At 38.7% G+C, this 22,172-nt stretch overlaps 1 protein-coding gene across 1 annotated transcript in view; it reads right to left on the reverse strand.

Annotated features, from left to right (window-relative positions):
- Positions 1-22,172, reverse strand: part of DNAH11 (dynein axonemal heavy chain 11) — a 359,682-nt gene that overhangs the window by 252,595 nt on the left and 84,915 nt on the right. The window contains exons 26-29 of the mRNA XM_054559402.2: positions 17,065-17,289; positions 15,483-15,574; positions 14,111-14,237; positions 579-728 (exon numbers count right to left, since the gene is read on the reverse strand). Of these exons, the coding sequence (XP_054415377.1) occupies positions 579-728; positions 14,111-14,237; positions 15,483-15,574; positions 17,065-17,289 (594 nt within the window). The remainder of the gene's footprint in view (positions 1-578; positions 729-14,110; positions 14,238-15,482; positions 15,575-17,064; positions 17,290-22,172) is intronic.

The following is a 22,172-nucleotide window of genomic DNA, read 5'->3' on the forward strand; positions in this document are numbered from 1 at the left end:
GATAACTGTTAAGAATATTTTTGAGGTATTTGGCTGTGAGAGGAGAGAATATGCTAACTTAACTCTGTGCACATGGTAATTAGAGTACAGGACATCAGCTTGCTAGACTCAATCAACTTTATTTACGAGGAGCCATTTATAACATTCACAATGGACTACTGAAACACAAAGCCTCTTTAAAACAAGCTTTATTGCAAGGTGCTGCTTCACTGTAACTCTTCTCTGTTCTCTGAGCAGTGGTGAAAACAGAATAAGCTTTGTAGGAGACTCAGTCACTAAGTTGCATTTGCTACTAATTCTGGGGTCACTCATTCAATCTATGACAGTTGCTTCTGTCTAGCTCAATTCCTAGCGTCTCTGAGACCCTGCTGGGTGCCAAAGTCACATGAGTAGAAACTGGAACGCATGGCAGAAGAGCCCTCTGTCACAGTTGATACAGATAAAAAGGAACCTCCGAGCAAAAAACTAAGCAGAGCCTGATTTGACCTGGGTTGAATTTTTTTCTTGTTTAACTCAACCTTCTAAGAGTATGCTGAAAATACTCCCCTAGCATAGAAAACCTCATAATCAAATCTTACATGGCCCACACATTCACACTCGGCTTGGAATGGGACATACTCCTTTTCTTTGCTGTACATTCCAACTGCCCTGTGTGCAGAAACATCCTGATTGTCTTCAAACTGCAGATCTGCAATGCTGTCGAAAAGTTTGGCAAGGTGATGTGTTACCTAAAATGAGAATATTAGGAAAGATAAGAGCATTTCTTGCTGTAGGTATATTCTGATAATCTAGAGATGATGCCATATGAAGTCATGAAACTTTATGGAGTTAGAGTTGTCTCAAAATGTTTTCCCTCAAGATAAAAGTCACTTCTAAAATGTCAGAGCTTGAAAGGATCTTGGTGGAGAAGTGGCCAGTCACTCTGGCCAAATCATCACATGTTGGCTGATGAAAGCTTACCATGAAAAGTGACCTATTTTCTACTTGATGACTGGAGGCTTACTGACTTCTCTATCTGTACCATATTCCTGTAGACAGGCATCCTGCTGGGGCTTCTGTAGTCAAGTTTTAAAAATTCAAATTCACAGCATTAGTGTACACTATGAAAAAGCTATTAAAATGTCTGAAATGAAAAATGTCAATTAGAAAGAATTTTACTTTTGGGGGAGGTTATCTGTTAACATGCACTTGCCTTGATACTTTGGTGAGCCCCACAGTATCCTTGGTACATAAGAAAGGTGAGTAGGATTTCTCCCTTTTCATTGATGAGGAAATTAAAACTAAAATATTAGGTAAATTCTCCAAGTTGACATAACTAAAAGTAAGTGGCAGTTAGACATTGAATCTATAATTCCAGGCCACATCTAAAAACATCAAGTTCTTCCGGTATCATAACCTCTTACATCCTAAGTTTTGCATTCTCCAATACAAAACCAGTAAATAGCAAGCACATTGAACTCTATGCAGGTTCCAGACAATTTGGGGGAAAAAAAAAACCAACAACAACAAAGATCAGATCAAAGACAAAACCTTAGCATTTATTTTGCAGAAGTCAGTTTGAAGAACAAAATCTAACTGGCCTCCAACCGCAACCCCAGAATGAACAACACTTATTCATCTTGTTATGTTAGCACGGACCAGAAAAATCCTCCTCTGGGGAGCACTGCCCTATGTTTTTGTCATGGAGGAAAGGAGAGAATGACATGTGTTGTGTGGGTAAATTCACACCCAAGGAGAAAAAGAGAACAGACTTTATTAATCAGGGAAGTTACTCTATCATCTCTCTATGGGTAGACTGAGTAAAGGGCAAGGGTCAGCCCAGAGGAAGTATCAGAAATGGGAATACATGTTCCCTGGTTATTCATAGTGCACATAAAAGCTGCTAAGTGGAAAACAGTTTTGTGGTTCCTCAAAAACTTAAACATAGAATTAGCAATGATCCAGCAATTCTTCTCCCAGGTATATACCTACAGAGTTGAAAATAGGAACTCAAACAGGTATTTGTACATCTCTGTTCATCGAAGCATTATTCACAATAGCCAAAAGGTGGAAACAACCTAAACGTCCATCAAATGATGAATGGATAAACAAAATGTGGTATATCCATACAATGGAATATTGTTCAGTCGTTAAAAGGAATATTACTGATACATGCTACAACTTGGATGAATCTTGAAAATATAAGCTAAATGAAAGAAACCAGTCACAATATACCACACATCATATCTTGTATTATCCCATTATCCCATTTATATGAAATATCCACAAGAGATAAATCCATAGATACAGACAGCAGATTGGTGGCTGCTAGGGGCTGGAGGGAGGGGTATGAGAAGTTACTGCTTAATGGATAGGGGGTTTTACTTTCAGCTTGATGAAAATGTTTTGGACTTAGATAAAAGGTGGTTGCATGACACTGTGAATGTACAAAATGCTATTGAATTGCATACTTAAAACAGTTAATTTTATGTTAAATTTTACCTCAACAGAAAAAAATAAATATGAGCTGCTGATAACCAGAAGATAGGGTGAAGCAATACAAAACATTTCCAAGCATATAGGCTCCACTGCTGTAACAAACTTTTCTTGAAATGCAGTTTAACTGGACATGATAAGTATACCATAGCAGCTTCTAGAAACAATAGCAACCTGCCTAAATTTTCTGCATGCCAAGACCAACACCAATATTGGTAAGGAACTTCTTTAGGGTGATTTAATCTTTGAAGCTTTCAGCCTTTTCATTTTTGCTGTACATGCAGTTTTATTATCAAAGAAAATCACAGCAAGAAGTCCTCCGAGTTTAAAATAGATGAGTTTTTGAGACTCTCACTTACTTTAAACACAGATAGAGTGGTAGCTACCTGATCACAGCTTGGGTTCTATTCTCTTCCATCTCTGTACATTACCCAGAGGATATTAATATAGAGAAAGTCTCCACTAATCTCATAATTCACTCTTACAGCTGAAGTGGCCAGGAAGTACACAGATGTTGAATGGCTTCTACTGTGTAATGGGCCTAGATAATATTCAACTGAAAAGCCTTTGGATAAATGAGACTTCAGCCATCAGACACTCTCACACATTACTGCTTGGGTGAGAAAATAATTTCGAGAACTTCTAGCTCTGTAGTAACTCAATGACCAGGAAACACAAACCTTAGGCAGAGTTCTCCTATTTCTTATACATGGCATAGTTGAAGTTAGATGTTTTCATATTGTCTTCTATTTAAACTTTCTGAGGGAACAAGACTATTTTTTTAACAAGTGTGGCCCCTGTTGCCCTCAGATTTGTTCTATTTTTAATGAGATCTCTCCGTGTTTGTTAACCCAAAATTAAAATTCCTTCTTCCCAGTGAGCTGTTTGGAAAGGCCTTTCATTTTACAACTAAAAATAGATTAGGCTGGGTGCAGTGGCTCATACCTGTAATCCCAGCACTTTGGGAGGCCAAGGCGGGTGGATCACCTGAGGTCAGAAGTTCGAAACCAGCCTGACCAACATGGTGAAACCCTGTTCCCACTACAAATACAAAATTAGCTGGGCATGGTGGCGCATGCCTGTAATACCAGCTACTCGATAGGCTGAGGCAGGAGAATCACTTGAACCCGGGAGGCAGAGGTTACAGTGAGCCGAGAAGGCGCCACTGCACTCCAGCCTGGGCAACAACAGCAAAACTCCATCTCAAATAAATAAATAAATAATAAAAAATTAATACTTCGTAGGCTCCTCTTTTGATAGAGAAAGGATATGAGCACCTCAAATCATTTTTTAAAAAGAACCAATAACTCATCATGTATTTTAAGTAGGTTTCTAAAAGATTAGTGCAAAAACTGAATACAGGTAGTCCTGACTTTGCATAATAGTACAAAATCATAAAAATGACCACACCGGCTGAAATCACATTATGCAATCTAAATGATCAATGGGAGAAACTTATGATGGGACAATGACCTTTACAAATTTGTGTCAAAACATTAAAGCTTCTCACTGTTGGTTATAAACATACAGGGAGATCAAAAAAACCCATAAACTAGTATTTTGTCGACTGCATTTTAAAACACTAAACAGTTTTCTTTGCAGAAAACAAGTTATTTGAATAGCACTTGCCTCCTTCTCATCTTACTACTTAAGGTACAGAACGAGCATCTTTTCTCTGCCTTGACAAACTCATACTCCCTTTGAATTTATATCCGGCCATCAACATTTTACCTTTGAAGCATTCAGTGTCATGAAATTTCTTGTAAGTCTCTTTAATGTGAAGTCAGTTTTTGTTGTTTGGGAGGTTTGTTTTTAATATGTTCGTTTTTCCTGGCATCACTTCCTCTGGTACATCTTCATTCTTTTTGTCAAAACCACTGTTGTCATTTATGTTCCCAAGTTTATCTTCACTAAGTTCCCCTGGCTGCATATCACTCTCTCTGGTGGTGTCTGGTCGTCACTGTCCATCAGCTCTCTCTTCTGTGACTCCCATCTATGTTTGATTCCATTTTCGCTTCTAGCATTATCAATTTTCATTTCTGTGCTACACTTCCAACTTTGTTACTATTTCCTTCTGTCCATTAACTAATGAAAAATGTCATGCGGGTTCATCACAGAACTACAAGCTTAGCTGCCTGTGTGTGAAGTGAGTAAAAGCAGCACAGTGGCTGATCACTGACAGAATTAGAAAGATGTGACATGACTGTCACTGATCATGATGCACATCTGTTACTTAGGCAGTGATTTTTGTGGGCTGGAGAGTTAGTAATCAACTATGTGCTTTATGCAATCACTCAGAGTTAATTTACCATAGTAGCTGAAATTTGAACCATGTTGTCAGGGCACTGGCATTATTTAACCGAAGCTTAGTAACTGAAATTCATAAATATCAGAACTGTGCACAGGGAGAACCTCTTATGAAATAAAAGAACTTACATTTATCTAATTGTAAATAAACTGAAAATACTTAATCATTAGCTAATTTTATAATTTAAAACGCATGCAGTGATCAGTTGATCTACCTTCAGGACTTACAGCTACTGTTCACTTAGAAAACAAAGGGAAAAGTGGCACGCGCCTATAATCCCAGCTACACCAGAGGCTGAGGCAGAGAACTGCTTAAACCTGGAGGGGCAGAGGTTACAGTGAGCCGTGATCGCGCCACTGCACTCCAGCCTGGGTGACAGAGACTCTGTCTCAAAAAAAAAAAAAAAAAAAAAAAAAAAGGGAAAAAAGACAAAATTACTACAGCTTACAATTATATTCTCAAACTGTACCGCTTGCTTTCTGCCTATATCTAAATTCGTATTTGCCCTATCTACCTAAAGATGCTGCTGCTGCTTATTAATGGGATAAAATATACAGAAAGCCTAGTGCCACTCCTGGCCTGGTGAGCACCTCAGGACTCATTCATATGTTTTCATTAATTAATTTATTCGTAATGACAATATTCACGATAACATTTTTAAGAATATAAATCATGACCAAAATACGGGCAGCCCTGGTCTTTTGTGGATGATATTCTCTAGAATGAGATAAAGTGAGTCCATGATTTTTACATGTGTAAAAACTTAAGTCAATGTGTCAAAATAGTAAATAGTTGCATGTGTTTTTTTAAAAAAATAACAGTTTTGGGCCAGGCGTGGTGGCTCACACCTATAATCCCAGCACTTTGGGAGGCAGAGGCAGGTGGATCACCTGAGGTCAGGAGTTTGAGACCAGCCTGGCCAATATGGTGAAACGCCAACTCTACTAAAAATACAAAAATTTGCTGGGTGTGGTGGCATGTGCCTGTAATCCCCGCTACTCTGGAGGCTGAGGCAGGAGAATCGCTTGAACCTGAGAGGCAGAGGTTGCAGTGAGCTGAGATTGCACCACTGCACTCCAGCCTGAGCGACAAGAACGAAACTCCATCTCCAAAGAAAAAAGAAAAATAAAATAATAAAATTAACAGTTTTGGTGATGGTACAGAGACATAGGCATACAATATGGTTAAGAGTCTAAATCTGAAAAAAAAAGGCCTTCTAGAAGCTAGTTAAATCGGTATGGCACATTCATAAAATGAAACCTCTTATAGCTACAAAACATCAAATTGTAGAGGAATATTACAGTTTTGATTAAGTATATATGTCATAACTCACAAACACAGACACATTTAAAAAACTATGATCAATCAAAAATAGCAATGAGTATATTAATCTCAACTTTTTAATGTATTTCTATATTTTTCAAACTTTCAATAATGAACATGCAATTACTTACATAATCCAGATTTGCTTTTACCAAAAATAAAATCACAGTATAATATTTTATAATTTGATTTTTCACTTATTACTATAACTTAAACATATCCATATATCATCAATGCATATAAGGTTTTGTGTTTCTTTCATAAAATGTTTACATGCATAAATGTATAATTTTATATAAATGTATTCACAACACAAATGCTGGGTTTTTTTAAAATAAACTTTTAGAAATTGGAATACATATGCAGAAAAATGGGAAAAAATTATGTGTATACAACTTAATAAATTTTAACAAAGTAAGCACAATTCTTGTGATTACCACAAGATTAAGGAATAGAATAGTGGCCGGGTATGGTGGCTCACGCCTGTAATCCCAGCATTTTGGGAGGCCAATGCAATGCAGGCAGATCACCTGAGGCCAGGAGTTCAAGACCAGCCTGGCCAACATGGCAAAACCCCATCTCTACTAAAAATACAAAAATTAGCCAGCCGCAGTGGTGCACACCTAAAATCCCAGCTACTCAGGTGGCTGAGGCATAAGAATTGCTTGAACCCAGGAGGTGGAGGTTACAGTGAGTCGAGATCGCCCTATTGCACTCCAGCCTGGGTGACAGAGTGGGATTCCATGTCCAAAAAAAAAAAAAAAAGGATCCCAGCACCCACAAGACTCCTCATGGTGCATGCCAGTTACTATTTCTCTAAAAAGGGACATTATCTTTACAGAAGTGAATTCACATAGTACGTACTCTTTTGCATCTGCCTCCTATGGTTCCTGATGACTTCTGAAATTGAGCAACCTTTCTTATGTTTACTAGCCATCAAATCTTTTTTTTGTGAACTGTCTGTGTAAGTATTCTGCCCACTTTTATATTAGATTATCTGCCTTTTTTTGTTGGCGTTCTTTATATATTCCATATATGAGTCTTTTGTTTATATTGCAAACATCTTTTCCCACTTTGCAGCTTGCATTGTTATTCTCTTAACAGTATCTTTTGATAAGCTAAAGTTTTAAAATTTTAACATAGTCAAATTTATCCAATTTTTTGTTTATAGTTAGGACTTCTGTGTCCAATTTAAGAAAATTTTGCTTAGCGCAAGATTATGAAGATATCCTTCCTCACATGTTGTATATCGTTTGTTTCACCTTTCACATTAAATCTACATCCATCTGGAATTGATTTTTAGATACGGTAGATATCTAATTTTTAGATATCTGATTTCGATATCTGATTTTTAGATATAGTAGATTCCTCCTCCCCTTACTCTGGCAAATTTCTGTCCAATCCACCTTAGAACCATTTATTATTATTGTTCGATTCTCTGTATATATCCTCCTTAATGGGGCCTGAGTTCCAGTTTTATTTTATTTTTCTCCTTCTTTCAAGTTCCATGAGCCTCTTGAAAGCTCTGATCAGCTTCTCATGCCGTTGGCCACATCTATGAATTATCAAATGTCTCGAGGAGAAAAGCAGCACCAAACATTAGGCAAATCTCTTTGTGCTTTCTTCTGCTGCTATCTTAGCCCCTGGAACACTAATTCTTCAATACTCTTTAAATGCTCTTCAGTGCATTTAAGCAGGTTTAGTTAAATATTTTATCCAGCTTTTCTAGTTGTTTTCAGAAAGAACAGTACTCTGTTAAAAGCTAATCTGTTATAGCTGGAAGCTCTACCCACTGAGTTTAAGCTGGAACTGAACAACCTTCATCAAGTGACATCAAAGCAAGCCTGAGACCAGAACAATTTCAGATTCCACAGAAGGGCCTAGAAAATCCTTGCTGGCAGGACCTCACATTTATAACATTTAATTTTTGGACCTCATAACATTGAAGTGATATTTTACTTTAATCTCATATTATAATAACCTTAATGTTGTTGTACAACTTATACATTGGCTATGGAGAGAATTCCAAAGGGGCTACAATAGAATACAATGCAGTGGCAACACATATGCAAAATGAAGAAAAAATTGTGCATATTGTTATACAATTTGTGATTAACCACATATTCATCATTTTGAGAAGATAATCAAGGATAATCTCCATGGGATTATATAATTTATGGCATTTATTTTGAAAGTAGATTCTCTATTTTCTTGTCATACACCTGAATACCTGAACCTCTAGGTGAATCAGGCTGCCTTTATATTAAGGTATCCATTTAAAATATTACATATTCATAAGTCATGCCAAGCAGAGTTGCTCTTACACTGTACTTTCTGTGACAGACTACACTTTCATGAGCAGCTTCTATTCCTTCCTCCTCAGCTGCAGGTAAATAGAGCCAATGGCAAGATGGTCAAAACCAGGACCCCTTTTCTGTGTCCTTTTGCTCCTTCTTTCTCATTCCTTCTTCAGCCCCAACTTAAACTCAGGAGCAACCACTTCCTCCACATTAGATACGTCTTATCTTTCCAGCTTTCTACTTCCTTTAGGAAAGTTAGAATTTTTTTATGGATTTCATTTTAACTAAAACTAATTCATTCTTGCATGCCCTCAACTTACCATGTACATTTTGAGTCTTTTTCCTATTAATTTTCTAAAGAAGAATATCCTCCTGTCAGTGAAGGTTTTGGCATACTATGAATGATTATTGAGCTCCATCCTCTTAAAATTCATATGCTGAGACACTTTTACTCTATCAGGAAGATAACCAAATGGAAGCTCTGCATAAAAACATACTGTGCTTGTGGGAATGTGGGGTCTAGATATTTGCTCCTTTAAGATCCGATGGTGCTTTTTATCACCTAATATAAAGCTCATTTCTCACAAGCACCTTTTTGAATGCCAATATTTACAGTCTATTAGAGGTATCAGTTGAGTGCCATCTGTCTCATCGCTGCAATTTAGGGGATTTCTCCAAAGACAAGTTGGCAGATTTCCTTGTGTGTAGATTGGTGCAGATGCCCTTGAAGGGCATTTCTTCATGCAAACATTAAGCATTCCTGAGTATATGTATCTTGTCATTTTAGAGAATGCATTGTGGCTTCAATTTCCACAGCTACAACCATCTAGCAGCCACAGTAAGTCATATTTTAAAAAGGTGAAATTAATTTTAATGTATATTTAATCCAGTATATCCCAAAATATTATCATTCAACATGTGAGTAATATAAAAAGTGAGATCTTTTCCATTATTTTATTTGCAGCAAGTCTTTGAAACCAGGTATGTATTTTATATTTACAGCACAGCTCAATTTGGATTTTTCATCTGAAAATGGTACACCTGTATTTGCGTTTCATACAATATGCAGGGGCAAAGGTAGATTCACACACCCATGTTGTTTCAAACACGCAATGTTTTCCAACAACTGAATCAAATATCAATTTTTAGATTTAAATCAATTGCAATTCATTACAATAAAAAGTCAGTTCCTCAGCTGCCACATTTCAAGTGCTCAGTAGCCATATAAGAATCACAGCTACCCCATTAGAAGCACAAGTAGAGCCAATCACGTTGACGGCGAGTCTTTCTTTAGTATAGCTCTATTGTGGATTAGCTTCTCCAAACCTAACTTTATGGAGAAGTTCAATGTTTTATAGACGAGAGAAAGAAAATGTGCAAACTGTTCTCAGACAAAAAGACCTTTCACATCATTAGGAATCAGTGGTTAAAAACACCTTGATTGCCCAAAGTTGTCAGTTATTTTAAGGTAGTATATAACAACCTGAAAGGGTGCAAAAGGGTAAACTGATATTATTTTGTCTGACTTTAACAACTATACTAGTTCAGTTAAAAAATACAAATGTTTTTCTGAAAGGGGAAAAAAATACCAAATAATGTTAATACTGAATCCCATAAGGACTTCAGGCCAGTTGTCCATAGCTATTGCACCATGTCAATGAATCCTGCAAATACACCTTTAAGTTTTATTTCTACAGCAACTACGAGAGACTTTTACCATTGAAGTTAAGCAGCACCTGTATCTACCATCCTTTAGTTAATCAATAACCTTGGGAGGTCAGGCTAAATTTTGAGGGAAGGAAATTTTTAAAACTTGACCTTAACCAAACTTACTCCTAAGCTGATAATTACTGACAGCATTCTAGACACACCAATTTTATCACTCTGTCATTCCAACTCTTGTATCTTAAACTGGGGGTTTCTGCTTACAGAATGGCTGTTGTAGTGGTTATCAGACCTCCCTGGCTGGTCTATCCAAGCTGATCACATTCCACAATTAACTGCAGAAACTCTCACTCGGACCAACACTCTTAAATGGAGTGTGGGTGAGTAAAGGAGGGACACCTGGAAAATTCGTCATTCACAAGATGTCAAGATGAGGCATCTACCCACAAAGGGTGCCTTTTATGGGGAAATTGCATTGTTGCTCCACAAGCTGCAGTTGCCATGTTATCTCGGTCACACTACAGGGAGCACATTCAGGAATGTTAGCACAAAAGGCAGAGACGGAAAGACTAAGTCTGGTGGTCTGAAACTGATTCTAATATTGAAAAGAGGGTAAGAGAGTGTGGCAAGATCACACTCTCTGGCATAACAGCCTGTAGCATTAACTATTCCATAGTTAGTGAACAAGAATTCAGAATGCATGTTGAATTTGCAGAACCATTTCTTTCAGGGAAAGAAGCCGACTATGGCTCTAGATGACTCAAATGGCCCTTAGCTCCTTCTCAACAAGTCACTCTTGGATGGTTATTTGTACCACAAAGGCTGCTAAACACTTCTTCTAATAATAGACCTTTAGTAACAGTGTGATAGCATTTTATGTAAATTTTAATTGTTCAAAATTTAAGTAGTGTACACCAAAAGACCTCAATGAAATCACATTTTGAGCACAACTTGGAATACAAATTTTCTCAAAATTTCAAAATATATCAAAAATATATGTAACCACTTCAAATCTGTGTGTCAGAACTGTAAGCATGTTTATACTGTGGCCACAGGACTGGATCCTTTTAGCCGGCAAGAAGAAATACCCACCTCCCTTTGTTAGCGTGGTGGCATTTATCAGCACAGTTGTGAGGGAGTTTGGAGAGCTCCATGCTATGATTTTAACATTCAGCTTCATCATCATTTCAAATGTCTCAAACGTCTTATATAATCTAGTCATTCATTAAGGAGGGGTACTAGTACTGAGCAATGTACCTGGAATTCAGGGATTTAGAACGCGTAGTTAAAATGCTATGAATGGGGTAGGTGAGGAGACATCCACAGTAAGTCACACTGATAATGGAGAAGATAGCACTCTGTAAAATACCGAAGTCATGTTGTAAAAAATTTTTTTAAAGGATGTAAAAACCACATCACTGAAATGTGAAAAATAAACTGGCATCAGGGATGCACAGACTGTGAGTCAACATGTAGTTTAGCTAAGGCATGAAGGATTTTTTGATGATTTAAAAGGAGGGTGAACAGAGTTGGTGACAAGAATTCATTGAGTGATCTTTTCCTCTAACACAGACTAGGACTTCAATTAAGGACAAAGAGGTAGTGACTATGTGCACATTCTGAAGGTAATGGACATGGGTTAGGACCGTTAGTCCTTCCAGGGTTTGGTAAGACACATCTCAATACCCCACCCTCCTCTACCTCCATGCACGCCTTCTACAGAAAGTACCATAGGGAGGAAGAGGGCAAAGGAGGTCATCTGCACAGTGTGAGTTATCAGCCACGATGGGGAGGCCATGGCATCTCCCTCCCCTTTTGTGGGTAAGGTAGAAGACTGGGTCCCCCAACCTCCACTCTAAGGTCAAGGAAGAGGAATAGGAGAATCACTCATAAAAACTCTGGGCACCAGTAGGAAGTGAATCTTTGATGTGCCCCTTGTTTGGACATCTGCCTAGGTAGAAAAAGAGAAGGAAGATGGAACCAGGTGGCTGGTTACACTGCCAGGAGCAAGAACTGGGAGGATTAAAGTGGGAGTGGCTCTGGCATATATATCCCTGGGGAGGTTCCCTTTGTCCAGAGGACCTGCACACATGTTCCACCAGAAACCCAGCACGTGGATCCTTGCTGCTAAGGGTGAAGATGGACAGTCACTGCTGCCAAGGGAAGGAGGAGCAGTCATTAAGAAAGGGCAAGAACTGATAGATCACACCCCTAAACCCCTCCCCATGATACATGGGCAGAGATGGGGGGTGAAAGAGCTGAAGTCTCCCTCCCAACCCCAAGTTATTAAATGAAAGCTTGGCCTTGACATGGAGATGAGATGGAAATTTCCAACTAGAATATGCTGAGTTGCTTTTGGTTTATTTTTTAAGTTTTTAATAATAAAGGGGGACCAGGAAATTACGATACCTGCCTGAGCTATTATTTAGGGGTCTGCTACGTGTGCAAAGAGATTCGGCAGGGCACATGTGAGATTAGTAATTGCAGAAAGATAAAACTGTTTCATGACTGTTATTCCATGGAATTAATATTATTCAATAAACCAGTCACATAAGTGTTCACTGTGTTTAAATAATATGATTAAAAGAAAAAGAATGCCTACCTACTTACAGATTTATGCACCTCTCTGCTAACTTACTTATTGAAAATTCATTTTGCATTATAAGCATTTCAGATTTGAAAAGTATTCAGAAACATGTACTTTCATGAAATATAATACCTGCTACCCTCATATAGTCACCCTGGGCAGAGGGTTCAGCTGCTGGTCATGAGGATAACCTCAGGGGCTTATTGAAGCATAGTGTAGTTACAACTATTATGTTTCAAAATAGTTTTTTCAAAGGCATCCAACTGTGTGCTAATAAGTATGTAAAAGATGGAGATAGTAGATTCACAGTCAATTTAACCACAGAGATTTTATTTGCAAAGCCATCTGGAAATTAGCATGAATATACAAAACAGTACTACCTGAGTGGCGATCCTGAACACGTTGCCCAAATTGTCCAAAAATTCTGTTACTAATAGCACGACTGCACTTGTATTATCAACAACAAGAATAGCCAACCAACTGAATTTAGGTTCAAAGTTAAGTGACGAACAAGAGAGAAATAATTAAGATAAATACTGTGCCCAAAGAACAGCAAAATTCAGGGAACTGCAATGTGAAGAGACACACATTCTAAAGAAAATGGCACAAAAAATACCTAGAGAAAAATTTTTCTGAGAAAAAAAACATGGAGAAAAGTCCACAGTTATATAGCACAAGCTTCAGTTTCAAAATAATCTGTAATATACAGTCAACTCTAGGAGTGACCAGCTATGTCAGCCACAACAACTGTAAGATCTAAGTGAATAGGAATGATTGAGTAGGTCTAAATGAAAGGCAACATTCTCTTAACGTCTGTAGGAAGGAGTGCTTTGGAATTTGTACAGTTTGTCCCTGATCTGAGCTCTCAGATTACACAAGCTAGTATCTGTTTTTATTTGCTTTAAATATTGACACGGGAATCAGCAAAAAGATGATGCATTATTTTTGCAGAGATAGGGGAAAATTAGAGGGTTAATTCGGGATGATCCTGAAATTATACAAATCTAACTTGGACAGCACTGAAGATTAGCCCAATGTCATAATTATGAAGATGACTCTGGAGGGAGGAGTAAGAAGGTACCAGCCATGATCTTGTTCCAAGTGACCCTTTCTCCCCTAGGAAAGCTGCTAACCAGGCAATGGATGCCCCAGCTCTTGTCCCAGAATTCCGGGGGATTTGGCGACAGTGTTTCTTTCCATCAACTTCTTTCAGCACTGTAAGCCTTACACACTTAATATAGTTCCTCTTTACGGAGCACCAGACAGTTATTCTTCCTACTCCCTTTTGCACAGCCTCTGACATCCCTCTGATGCTACATTACAAATTTTAACTGCAGATTTTCTAGTTCCTGGCCCATGTGACATGACAGGTAGCATTTGACAACGATAGAGACACTATGACATTCCTCAGCGAACACGGTATAATACGAGACTTTCAAAAAAAAATATTACCTGTTTAGGCTGAGCTCCTTTTGAGAGAATGTCAAGTAAAACAGCAGAAGAGATGAAATAGAAGCGAGGAAAGGCTATGCGCTTGGTTTCCAGGTATTCAGTGAGAGCTTTTTCACAAAGAGAAAGCCTACATGAATGAAAAATGTTTTTAAGCATATCTTATCCATTCAGTCATTAAAACTTCAGCAAAACAAAACTCAAGTCCTCTCTGTCCATTCATTATAGTAAACTCACTGTTTAATAGGTAGCTTACTTCCTTCTGACACCATCATCTATCTTGCTTATGACTAATATACAAGTTATGCCAAGTAGAAGAGTACTATGCCAAATACACACACACACACACACACACACACACACACACACACACACACCATTAGTTGTCGCTAAATATGAATTAGACTTAGGTTTACGTTATTCATTGCTTTTCTGAATGACACTCCTAAACAGCAGTGGAGAAGACTAGGTCGCCATCCTTCAACCTGAGAGCAAAATGCACTGGTAAGATGTAATTGGTTTACAGCCTTCTTTTCCCCCACTGGATGTCTACAAAACACAAGTGACTTCCCTCCTGTCAGGTATTCAGAGGAGTCATAAGATCCAGAGTTGGTTCTACTTTATTGCCCTTAGCAGAGCAGAAATGACCCAGAGGCAGAGCCCCGAAGCCCCAAAGAGCATCACTCAAATGAAATAATTAACTTCGCCGTTTTTATTACCAAAAAAACTTTCAGACTATAAAACTGCTTTGTTTATAAAATATAAAATTGTATCTAGATCTGTTCCTTACCTTGCAACAAAAAAAGGATCGCAGTTCCACAACCCATCATTTTAGTAGCAGATCTGCCCATTTTTAATCAAAAGCCAGAATATTCTTATGACCACTAACTGTTATAGAATTAAATGTGAAAATTACTTTAGAAATCGCCCTTGGGACAATGATTTTAAAAATGCTACTGTGCTCCCTCAGGATAATTTCTAATAAAATGAAACTATATAGAAACTGAAGGACTACATTAACTGAGTGCAATCCCAGTTCCTGGCACACAGTAGGTGCTCAATCAATATTTACAGGATAGTTTGATGAAATAATTGATCAATCAGTCATGTCAATTCTCTTGATAATAAGATACTCTAATTTTACTAGTATAATACTCCTCTCAGAAAACAAATATTTTTGGGTTTATTTACATTAACTTACTATATATATGTTCCATGTCATATGTACGAGACAACTAGATAATTATAAGCAAAATTACAAAATAATTTAGTAGAGGTTGCACCTCCATAACACAGTATTAAATACTATTAGGTATGTGAAAAAGACTTCATAAAATTCTAGTAAATTGATTATCTTACATAGCTTTATTCTTACCTGGACTGTAAATCTTTAAGTTTTTCATAGAGATTAGGTCTGCACGTTGCTTCTAACACATTTTCTACTTTGGCTGTCTTGAACATTAACTCCTGTATGAAAGTACAATACAGGGCCGTGGATATTAGAACAATCTTTTCTAAACTTTTAATCATTTCGAGAATAAAAAAATGAAGAACAAAGAATGAAGAGGCAAGGTCACAGATACTTCTAAGAATGTCTGACACCACATCTGCTTACTCTTGCTTTTCAACTCTTAGATGAAGATCAAAAGCAATGTACAAGCACACCGTTTTTATAAAAATAAATGTGATAAGCATTGTCACCACTTTAGGCCCACACAGAATTTTTCTCTTCTAAATCAAATGAAAAAGAGTGAAGGCAAAAGGAGACAAGGAAGGGAGAATGGGAAGAGGAAAAAGAAGAGAAAGGGAGACAGGTGGGAGGAGGCGGGGGCGGGGGAGGGGCGGGGAGGAGAAGGAGAGAGAAAGGCAGAAAGGGAGGAAGGGAGAGAGAGAGAATGAGAGAGCACCCAGAATCTTAAAAAGCACACCTACGTATAAAAACGAGAGAGATCTAAACAATCTATTTTTTCTTCCTCAAAAGTTAAATGGCTTAAAATTTATCTGTGACTTCTACTTTAGGTAGAAAGAAAAAACCTTTTAATCTCAATTTTTATGAGAAATAGTCACTCTCCTTTGCTAGAAATCTCTCCAATCAATTATCATTACGCGCACCATGCCACGCGCTTTCTATGGCTTTTACAGAAAAGAAAAACCCAAACTAGTAGTATTATTTTCTACCTGTTGTCGTTTCTCAGTCTTTTACTTCTGAAGATGAATCTGTTTACCTTTATTACCACAAGGGTCAGCACAAATATGGCCTGATGTTTGTTTTTGCATGACCTAGCAGCTAAAAATGGTTCTTAAATTTATTTTGGAGACAGGGTCTCATTCTGTCACCTGGGCTGGAGTGCAGTGCTGCAGTCATAGCTCACTGTAACCTCAAACTACCTTGGCTCAAGTGATCCTCCCACCTCAGCCTCCCGAGTAGCTAGGACTGCAAGCGTGGGCCACCTTGCCCAGCTAATTATTAAAATTTTTTTAGTAGAGAAGGGGTCTCACTATATTGCCTAGGCTTGTCTCAAACTCCTAGCCTCAAGCCATCCTCCTACCTTGGACTCCCAAAAGGCTGGGATTATAGGTATGAGCCACCGAGCCTAGCCTACGTTTTTAAATCATTGAAAAAAATAAAAAACAGTACATTTTGTGACACATGGAAACTATGTGAAATTCAAATTTCAGTGTCTACAAGTAAAGTTTTATTGGCATATAACCATATCCATTTGTTTATATATTACCCATGTCTTCTTTCATGTTATAATGGCAGCATTCAGAAGGTGTTAGAGAGGCTGCATGATCCACACAGGCTGAAATATTTATTACCTGGCCCTTTGCAGGAAAAGTCTCCTGACTCCTGCTTACTCATGCAAAAATACATTCATTTTTATAAATACGATGCTCCAAATCATGTTTCTTTACAAAACTTTGCTAGAATAGCATACAGCCTGTCTTTGACAAACCTTAAATTCAGCATCCACCCCATCAAATCTTCTAGCATCTTTCACAAGCTGGATTCGAATATCTTCTGAACAGACAAAAATGCTTTCCAGGTGAGACCAAGTTCGCTGGACTTCCATCCAAGTGAAGATGACCAAGTCTGCTATGTTTAATTTATTTTGCCAGCTTAACACTTGCTCAATGAAATATTCTACATACTTGCTTTGAAGAAGAGTCTGCAACTGAACCTAAAATAAAGGCAAAGAATTTTAAATAGTAGCTAAATTTAGTAGAATGTGAGTGCTATGAGGGAGGGACTATATCTACTCTGTTTATTGCTGGATTCTTAGACCGAGCAAGTAATATATGGAACTGGCATTTAATAAGTTTTTGCTAAATGAGTGAATGAGTGAATTAATAGTAGTAAATATTCATATTAACATTTTTCCAAAAAGAAAAAAAAGATAAATATAAGCAGCTGTATCTCATATGTCTTTCTCAAGAAGGCCCTGCATCTATTGCAGGCAGAAAAAAAATACTGTGTATTGGGGTTCAGCACTGGGAATTAAACTGTATTCTTTCATTGCTCTTCCCCTCATCCCTGCCTATTAGTCATGCCAAGATTGTGTAGGTATGTGTTTATTAATCTTAAAAAAATAGGCTGGGCACGGTGGCTCACGCCTGTAATCCCAGCACTTTGGGAGGCCAAGGTGGGCGGATCACGAGGTCAGGAGATTGAGACCATCCTGGCTAACACGGTGAAACCCCATCTCTACTAAAAATACAAAAAATTAGCTGGGCGTGGTGGCGGGCACCTGTAGTCCCAGCTACTTGGGAGGTTGAGGCAGAAGGATGGTGTGAACCTGGGAGGCAGAGCTTGCAGTGAGCTGAGATCACACCACTATACTCCAAGCCTGGGCAACAGAGTGAGACTCTGTCTCAAATAAATAAATAAATAAATAAAATTAAATAAATAAATGAATAAATAAATAAACTGCCCCCCATCAGCCTGCTAGGCCCTTGAGCTTCCACTTTCCTCCCTTTTCAGTTTACTGCTAAGCTCCACAGCTCTCCTATCACCAGCGCTTGTTTTTGTTTCGTTTTTTCAAGTATTGGTTGCAGTTTTATTTTGAAAAGAATGCTATAATTAATGTGGTTTTTGTTTCTCATGTTTATATTAAAAGAAAAGCTAACAAACTCTATTTTAATTAAATATGGCTAGTATGTCTGAAACGCTTCCATCACATAGCATTACATATCTGCCTAACTTAAATGTTTTAAGTCTGTCCTCATACGTCTTTTTTTCCCTTCCAACATTTATTTTGGGTTTGGGGGGTACATATGCAGGCTTGTTACATAGGTAAATTGCATGTTATGGGGGTTTGGTGTGCAGACAATTTTATCACCCACGTAATGAGCATAGTACCTGACAGGTAGGTTTTTGATCCTCACCCTCGTCCTGCCCTCCACTCTCAGCTAGGCCCCAGTGTGTATCATTCCCCTTCTTTGTGTCCATGGGTACTCAACGTTTAGCTCAGCAGTGCTTGTTTTAATGCCATGCAGTCTAGATAGAATAGTGAGAAGTATTCTATGACATTGGAATCTCAGAAAGTCACTGAGTAGAATGACCTCTACTCCTCATTTTTCTCTACTCTAGGTATTTAACATACTTGACTCTTCTTTGAGGGAAAAACCTCATGCCTTGACTTCTCTATGATGTTACAGTATCCTGTTTCAAGCATTTCTCTGACCACTCTCTTGCTGCCTCCTTTTTGTCTCCTCCTCTTGTTCACTGAAATCAGCCTTTTTCAACGCTCTATTCTCAGCTGGCTTATCTCCTTTACTCTCCTTAACTAGTTCATCAAGTCTCAAGATACTGACAGTGAACTCCCAGCTACCAGTTCTTGGCTGAACCTCTGTATTGAGCTGTGGTCTGGTGTTTCACCCTTGCATAAATGTCCTTCACACTGAATAAACCAATAATAACAGTGTCATCTCTCCAAACCAGTTTCTTTTCCTATATGTCTTAAGTCTAATAATAACACTACTGTTATTTCCTCTGAATAGTTTGTCTCTTCTACATTTCTTCTCATGTCTGAACAGATGCTAACACTGTAATTTTAGAATTCAAGACCATATATCATGTGCTCAATGAATAAATAAATACATGTTGAGTATTAGAACTAGGAAAAAGTAAAAGATCACAATTTAAAATTTAAAAAATCTGATTAAAAATGTATATGAACCCAACATCAGAGAACCTAAATATATAAATCAAATATTAACAGATCTGAAGTATGAGATAGACTGCAATACAGTAATAGAAAGGGACTATAATATTTCACTTTCAACAATGGATAGATCATCTGGACAGAAAATCAAGAGAGAAACAGTGGACTTGAACACCTTAGACCAAATAGACCTAATGGACATAGACAGACTATTTCTTCCAATAGCAGAATACAGATTTTTCTCAAGTGCAAATGAAACATTCTCCAAGACAGACCATGTGTTAGGCCAGCAATATGGTTTGGCTGTGTCCCCACCCAAATCTCATCTTGAATTCCCACATGTTGTGGGAGGGACCCAGTGGGAGGTAACTGAATCATGGGGGCAGGTCTTTCGCATGCAGTTCTCATGATTGTGAATAAGTTTCGCAAAATCTGATGGTTTTAAAAAGGGCAGCTTGCCAGCACAAGCTCTCTTGTCTGCCGCTATGGGGGACGTGGCTTTCACCTTCCACCATGATTGTGAGGCCTCCCCAGCCACATGGAACTGTAAGTCCAATAAACCTCTTTCTTTTATAAATTGCCCAATCTTGGGTATGTCTTTATCGCAGCATGAAAATGAACTAATACAGTAAATTGGTACCAATAGGGTGGGGTACTACTGAGAAGATACCCAAAAATGTGGAAGCAACTTTGGAACTGGTAACAGGCAGAGGTTGGAACAGTTTGGAGGGCTCAAAAGAAGATAGGAAAATGTGGGAAAGTTTGAAACTCCCTAGAGACTTGAATGGCTTTGACCCAAATGCTGATAATGACATGGACAATGAAATCCAGGCTGAAGTGGTCTCAGATGGAGATGAAAAACTTGTTGGGAACTGGAGCAAAGGTGACTCTTGTTATGTTTCAGCAAAGAGACTGGTAGAATTTTTCCCCTGCCCTAGAGATTTGTGGCACTTTGAACTTGAGAGAGATAATTTAGCATACCTGGCAGAAGAAATTTCTAAGCAACAAAGCATTCAAGAGGTGACTTGGGTGCTGTTAAAGGAATTCAGTTTTATAAGGGAAGCAGAGCATAGAAGTTCAGAAAATTTGTAGCCTGACAATGTGATAGAAAAGAAAATCCCATATTCTGAGGAGAAATTCAACCTGACTGCAGAAATTTGCAAAAGTAACCAGGAGCCAAATGTTAATCTCCAAGGCAATGGTGAAAAGGTTTCCAGGGCATCAGAGACCTTTGTGGCAGGCCCTCCCATCACAGGCCTGGAGGCATTGGAGGAAAAAGGGGTTTTCTGGGCCAGGCCCAGGGTTCCCGTGCTGTGTGCAGCCTAGAGACTTGGTGCCCTGCATCCCAGCCACTCCAGCCATGGCTGAAAGGAGCCAACATAGAGCTCAGGATGTGGCTTCAGAGGATGTAAACCTCAAGCATTGGCAGCTTCCATGTGGTGTTGAGTCTGCCAGTGCACAAAAGTCAAGAACTGAGGTGTGGGAACCTCTACCTAGATTTCACAAGATGTATGGAAATGCCTGGATGCCCAGGCAGAAGTTTGCTGCAGGGGCAGCATCCTCATGGAGAACCTCTGCTATGGCAGTGCAGAATGGAAATGTGGGATCAGAGCCCCCACACAAAGTTCCTACTGGGGCACTAACTAGTGAAGCCATGAGAAGAGGGCCACTGTCCTCCAGACACCAGAAAGGCAGATCCACCGACAGCTTGCACTGTGCACCTGGAAAAGCTTTAGATACTCAACACCAGCCTGTGAAAGCAGCCAGTAGGGAGGCTGTACCCCGAAAAGCCACAGGGGCGGAGCTGCCCAAGACTGTAGGAACCCACCTCTTGCATCAGCGTGACCTGGATGTGAGACATGGAGTCAAAGGAGATCATTCTGGAGCTTTAAGATTTGACTGCCCCGCTGGATTTCAGACTTGCATGGGGCCTGTAGCCCCTTTGTTTTGGCTAGTTTCTCCCATTTGGAATGGCTGTATTTATCCAATAGCTGTATCTCCATTTTATCTAGGAAGTAACTAACTTGCTTTTGATTTTACAGGCTCATAGGTAGAGGGACTTGCCTTGTCTCAGATGAGACTTCGAACTGTGGACTCTTGAGTTAATGCTGAAATAAGACTTTGGGGGACTTTTGGGAAGGCATGATTGGTTTTGAAATGTGAGGACATGATTTGGGAGGGGCCGGGGGCGGAATGATATGTTTTGGCTGTCTCCCTACCCAAATCTCATCTTGAATTCCCATGTGTTGTGAGAAGGACCCAGTGGGAGGTAACTGAATCATGGGGGCAGGTCCTTCCCATGCTGTTCTCATGACTGTAAATAAGCCTCAAGAGATCTGATGGTTTTACAAAGGGGAATTTGCCTGCACAAGCTTTCTTCTCTTGTCTGCTGCCATGCGAGACATGCCTTTCACCATCCACTACAACTGTGAGGCCTCCCTAGCCACATGGAACTGTAAGTCCAATAAACCTCTTTCTTTTGTAAATTGCCCAGTCCTGGGTATGTCTTTATCAGCAGCATGAAAACGGACTAATACAGCCACAAAACAAGTCTTAACAAATTTAAGAGAAAAAAGAATGAAAAGCAGTGAAGATTGTCTACAAGATAAATAATACTAAAAACTTTTGAAAACCTAAGATATAAATATCCAGGTACAAGAAGGTCGGAGAACACCAAATAGAACTGACCCAAATACTACTACCCGAAGTTGTATAATAATCAAACTCTCAAAGGTCAAGGACACATAGAGAATCCTAAAGCAACAAAAGAAAAGAAGCAAATAAGATATAAAGGAGCACCAATTTGACAAGAGACATCTCAAAAGAAAGAATACAGGCCAGTAGGAAGTGGAATGACATTTTCAAAGTGCTAAATGTAACAACAAAACAAACCCCTGCTA

This window comes from Pongo abelii, chromosome 6 (assembly GCF_028885655.2).
Source record: "Pongo abelii isolate AG06213 chromosome 6, NHGRI_mPonAbe1-v2.0_pri, whole genome shotgun sequence".
NCBI classification, from domain to species: Eukaryota; Metazoa; Chordata; class Mammalia; order Primates; family Hominidae; genus Pongo; species Pongo abelii.